Source organism: Alosa alosa, chromosome 24 (assembly GCF_017589495.1).
Source record: "Alosa alosa isolate M-15738 ecotype Scorff River chromosome 24, AALO_Geno_1.1, whole genome shotgun sequence".
NCBI lineage: Eukaryota > Metazoa > Chordata > Actinopteri > Clupeiformes > Clupeidae > Alosa > Alosa alosa.
Genome location: NC_063212.1, coordinates 27495665 through 27501816, shown reverse-complemented (window position 1 = coordinate 27501816; position 6152 = coordinate 27495665). Strand labels below are relative to the sequence as shown.

Below are 6152 nucleotides of genomic sequence, written 5' to 3'. Positions count from 1 at the left end.
CATTATTGCCACATCAGGGCTACATTAGGTTTATTTATATAGCGCATTTCATACACAGAGGTCATTCAATGTGCTTTACATAAACAAAACCAAACAATAATAACAAATAAAAGCATAGAAGGGCAATAGAGTCAAAGAATAGTTCAAAGGTAAAGACCATAATAAAAAGAAAACATAAAACACAAGGTAAAATCATTTAAAAATAAAGAATAATTAGTAAGTAAAAACAAAGGCAAAAGTAGTAAAAAAAAGTAATAAAAGACAAGGTAGAATAATTATCAAGGCAGATTCAGAATTTGTAACTCGGCACAGTTAGCAGAAAGCATCTGAGAACAGTTTGGTCTTAAGTCTAGATTTAAAACTGGCTACAGTTGGGGCCTTTTGATGTCATCCGAAAGTTGGTTCCACAGCTGAGCCACACAGCAGCTAAAAGCTGCTTCACCATGTTTAGTTCTAACAGTAGGTTTTACTAGCAGATTTTTCACCTGGGACCTGAGAGGACGAGAAGGTGTGTACTGCTGAAGCATGTCTGACAGGTATTTAGGTCCTGCTCCATTTACTGATTTATAAACAAGCAATAGAGCTTTAAAGTCAATTCTGTGACTTACTGGAAGCCAGTGCAAGGACTTAAGAAGAGTCCTAGCTGCTGCATTTTGTATCACCTGAAGCTGTTTAATAGTCTTTTTAGGAAGGCCTGTGAACAGTCCATTGCAGTAATCAACCCTGCTGGAGATAAATGCATGAATGAGTTTTTCTCATTCATGCATTTTACGTTTTCAAAGTCATGCTTTGACATCAGCCGTCTGAGTTTGGCAATATTTTTGAGGTGGTAAAAAGCTGATTTAGTTATCGCTTTCATGTGGCTGTTGAAATTTAGATCACTGTCAATTAATACACCAATATTTTTAACAGTATCCTTTGCCTTCAACCCTTTTGTGTCAAGGAGAGTGGCAACCCTGTCTTTCCTCATTTTTACCAAATATAATTACTTCAGTTTTTTCTTTGTTCAGCTGAAGAACATTTTGAGACATTCAGGTGTTGATTTGTTCTATACACTGACACATAGATTCAAGAGGACCATAGTCGTTTGGTGACAGAGCTAAGTAAATTTGTGTGTCATCTGCATAGCTATGATATGAAATCAAATTATTTTGAATGATCTGTCCAAGTGGGAGCATACAGAGGTTGAATAATAGTGGCCCCAAGATCGACCCCCCGGGGAACACCACAGGTCAAGGACGCTAGGGTGAGGTACAGTTTCGATGGCAACAAAGAAGCCTTTCTTGTAGATATGATTTTAGCCAGCTGATAACTATGCCTGTAAATCCAACCCAGTGTTCTAGTCTGTAGTAAAATATTGTGATCAACAGTGTCAAATGCTGCACTAAGGTCCAGTAGCACTAGGACTGATGTTTTACCGAATCTGTGTTGAGGCTGCATGTCATTGGAAACTTTTAATGAGAGCTGTTTCAGTGCTGTGATTTGCCCGAAAACCAGACTGAAAGTAATCAAAATGCCCATTTGATGTTAGGAAGGTGGTTAATTGATTAAAGACTACTACTTTTCAATAATTTTGCCAATAAAAGGTAGATTGATATGGGCCTGTAATTGTTTAGCATGGAGGCAGCTGTTTTCAGTGACTTAGGAAAAGTGCTTCTATTAATAATGGTAGAAAAGAAAGACTGTCTTGTTTTTGCATATTTCAGAGTTATATGTGCGAGCATCTCTTTATGGATTTCATAGTGGATCTGAAGTTTGTATTTACGCCATTTTCTTTCAGTCTTCCTACACTCTTTTTAGAAGTTTAACTGCTGGATTTTGCCTCCATGGTGCTTTCTGTTTGTCCTTAACTTTCTTGAATTGTAATGGAGCAATGTCATCCATAATGTTTGCCATTTTGCATTAAAGTGATCAAATAAGTCTTCTACAGAGTCTGACAGTTGACTTGACTTTAGTGAAAGTGCTTTTGCTCAAAGAGAGCACTTGTCTGTCATTTATGATTCTCCTTTTTACCATCATAGCTGTGTTTTGAGTGTGTGGGGACATAGACACATCAAAGAACACGCAGAAATGATCAGATAAGGCCAGGTCTTTAACAGCTGTAGAGACATCGAGACCCTTTGTGATAACAAGGTCGAAGGTATGGCCTAGAGAGTGTGTTGGCCCCTGTACATGCTGTGTTAGGGAGAAAGTATTGATTAGTGCAATGAATTCCTTGGCGTAATTGTTTTCAGGATTATCCACATGCAAGTTTATTGTGTTACATGCTTCAAATGTAAAGCACTTTGAGCTGCATTCTGTGTATGAAAGGTGCTATACAAATAAAGCTTATTATTATTATTATTATTATTATTATTATTATAGATCCCCTGATATAATAAGACAGTCAAACTCTATGCAAACAACTGATAGCAGTTCACCTAGCTCTTCAAGAAAAACTTTAGCTGAATGTTTTGGAGGCCTGTAAATTGTCAGTAATAAAATCTGAGGAGAAGACTTAATGCATGCACACAGATATTCAAATGAAGTAAAGTCACCGAATGACTTACTGATTGCACTGAAAAGACGTCTTAAAAATTGTGGCTATCCCCCACCTCTTTTATTTTGCTCTGGTAGCACTCAAGAAACTGAAGTTTGGGGGAGCTGATTCAATGAGAGTAGCAGCACTGTTTGCTTGATCTAACCATGTCTCAGTTAAAAGTAAAAAATAAGGTTGTGTGTGCAAATTAGATCATAAATTAAGAATGATTTGTTTGAAAGAGATCTGATATTTAGGAGTGCTACAGCGGGCTGAGCTGTAGTCTGTTAGTTAGAGTCTTTCACAGCGGGCTGAGCTGTAGTCTGTTAGTGAGAGTCTTTTCACAGCTTTTTCTCTCTCTCTCTCACTCACGTATGCTTTTCTGACTTCTTGTATCTCTCTTCCCATATAGTTAGAGTCTTTCACACTGAGGTGAGCTGTGTTAGAGTCTTTGACACTAGGTGAGCTGTTAGTTAATACTTCACACTGAGTTGAGATGTGTACTGTAGTTAGTTCATCTTTCACACTGGGTTGAGCTGTGTTAGTTAATCTTTCACACTGAGGTGAGCTGTGTTAGTTAGTTAGTGTCTTTCACACTGAGTTGAGCTGTGTTGTTAGTTAGAGGTGCTTCACGTGAGATGTATCAGTATCAGCCATCAAAACATGGTGATCCGCTCTGTCTGTGTTATTGGAGTCGATTGATATGCACTCTCGCGCTTGAACTCTCTTTCTCTCTCTCTCTCTCTCTTTCTGTGTGGGTGTGTGTTTTCACTTACAGCAGCTGCAGAGAGGGCATGTGCGCGAACATCGACTCTTTGACCTCGGTGAAGGTGGCGTTGACGATGCTCCTGAGGAGAGAGGGCACGCAGACAAGGCGAGAGTGACCACATTACATTAGCGCACCACACGCCCAGCCTCGTCGTACCGCACAACAACAAACCCAAATACACTCTTCATACCTATTCGCAATCATAACGCACCATACGCGTAGCCTATGCATATGTCTCTTACCACGGTGAATACAGAGGCAATTTCTATCATTATCTGATAGCCTTTCGCTGTCTTACAGAAACATCTCTGGAGAGGTCCGCTCTCACGGGACTAGCCTGCTTTAATGAGGAGCTTGTTGTTTACTCACAGTGAATTGATGTCGTTTGGACTGATCCGCGGGACATAGTTGGATCCGACACAAATAATGGACTCCTTCGAGCAGGTGCATGTCGACGGACACCTAAAAACCCGTTTCAAATCGGCTGGCGAGCACAGGCACAAAATCAACACGCTTGTGAAAGCGCAGCGTCTAGCGGAGGACAGCATCGCGTCTGCCGGTTGGGCATGTGTGTGTGTCGGGGAGAGAGCGTTTCAGCCAGCCGTCGAGTATCCGCCCAAAGCCATGAAATGCTGCACTGAAGCCCTGACATCAGCAAATCAGCCGCAGTTCTCTTCGGCCGATTTCATTATTTATTTACCCGTCGGAGAACAACGATTGCCGATTCGCTCAGGACGAAGTGGTGATTCACACGCATCTAAGCTCAGGGGAATAACTTAGTTTTTAATTGCTAATAAAATAGCCAGTTTTTACAATAATCATATTACACAGTTGGGTAAATGAAACAGAACCACAAATAATTATAGCCTACATTTAATCATGATAGCCTATTGGTCACTTCATGTTTGGCTTATAGATTAATCAGCTACAAACATTCTCTGACTGAAATCATGAGAGAGATGTGCGTGATTATGTCATGGTTAACCAGTGCTGATTCAGACCTCCATGGGGCCTAGGCAAAATCCTGCTAAGGGGCCCTACTACCTCAACTCTGAGGCCCAAAATATAACCATTTTTTACAGTCACACCTGACACCTCAGTGCTCCCAATACAACCATCCCACCCCATTTTGTATGTCTAAGAAATTACCAAATATAGTGTTTTGCCCCATAAAGGGCTAATAGGGAAATATATTGTGATTATTCTATGGTTAAAGAGAAACTATGCAGTATTGGCAATTTCTTCGCTGTTTTTCTCGGTTTTTGCATCTTTTCGCTGGCTCTGTCATGACGAATGTCTGAGAAACTCCATCGCTACCTTTTTCTAGCCGGTGCCTGGTGTGTATGTGTATTTAAATGCAGTAACGCAATTCGTTACACTCGTTACTTCCTGACAGGACAGAACATTTTTTGCTGTTACTGCTGCTGCACTGAGGCCGCCGGCCCAAAGTTGCCAGAGTTTTTTTTCCGCTCATAGACGTTTGGGGGAAGCGAGACGGCCACCATTCAACCTGAAAATAGTCATATAACCATTCCAATGACTCCGAAGCTGTTACGTTAAGGTAAATTAAAGGTAAATTAAGCTAAAAAAACCTGCATAGTCCACCTTTAACTGTCAATCTGGAGGTGTGTGTAATTATGCTAGAGTATGTTGAACTGCTGACCTGAGAACAGAGCATTTCAGGACCCTGGACAGGGACCCAGACTTTGGAGATATATGGCTTCTATGGCGTGAAGAAGGAGCTCTCTTAAGAAGTCATCTTACATCTGCGTCATGAGCGGACGCCTTTAACTGGAGCCGTAATCTCCATCTTTCGGCCTCTCCACCCCCCACACACCTTTCGGGTGTCCATTGACAGGTGATTTGTCATTGTGAGGAGTTTATTTTTCCCTGTGAGGAGAATTATGACAACCCTTAGCAAGACTAGAAATGCAGTATACGTTTGCCCTGACGGTCTGCCAGCGTTGTGTAGGCCCCCGACCAGGGGTGTAGTGGTCAAATAAGAGGTGGATAAACTCTAATAAGAGGTGGATAAACTCTATTTCTGACATTTCAGAGGTGGATAAAGTGCGTTTACTTGCGTTTAGCCTCCACTACATCTCTGAGACAGTGTTCTAGATGAGAGAGACAGTGTTCTAGATGAGAGGAGGGCGGGTCCTTTACAAAGGAGGAAATAAGCGTCTTGTTGTCTCCACACTAAGTTACACAACTAGAACTAGAGCAGCACTGGACTGGTCATTTAGATTAGACACCATCATACACAGCACTGGACTGGTCATTTAGATTAGACACCATCATACACAGCACTGGACTAATTTAGATTAGACACCATCATACACAGCACTGGACTGGTCATTTAGATTAGACACCATCATACACAGCACTGGACTGGTCATTCAGATTAGACACCACCATACACAGCACTGGACTGGTCATTTAGATTAGACACCATCATACACACCACTGGACTCATTTAAATTAGACACCATCATACACAGCACTGGACTGGTAATTTAGATTAAACACCATCATACACAGCACTGGACTGGTCATTTAGATTAGACACCATCATACACAGCACTGGACTGGTCATTTAGATTAGACACCATCATACACAACACTGGACTGGTCATTTAGATTAGACACCATCATACACAGCACTGGACTCATTTAGATTAGACACCATCATATACAGCACTGGACTGGTCATTTAGATTAGACACCATCATACACAGCACTGGACTCATTTAGATTAGACACCATCATACACAGCACTGGACTGGTCATTTTGATTAGACACCATCATACACAGCACTGGACTGGTCATTTAGATTAGACACCATCATACACAGCACTGGACTCATT

At 41.2% G+C, this 6152-nt stretch overlaps 1 protein-coding gene across 1 annotated transcript in view; it reads right to left on the bottom strand.

The window, feature by feature from the left end:
* Positions 1-3975, bottom strand: part of lgi2a (leucine-rich repeat LGI family, member 2a) — a 25405-nt gene extending 21430 nt beyond the window's left edge. Inside the window, exons 1-2 of the mRNA XM_048236690.1 lie at positions 3657-3975; positions 3295-3366 (exon numbers count right to left, since the gene is read on the bottom strand). Coding sequence (XP_048092647.1) covers positions 3295-3366; positions 3657-3835 — 251 coding nt within the window. The 5' untranslated portion in view covers positions 3836-3975. The remainder of the gene's footprint in view (positions 1-3294; positions 3367-3656) is intronic.
* Positions 3976-6152: the final 2177 nt, after the last annotated feature.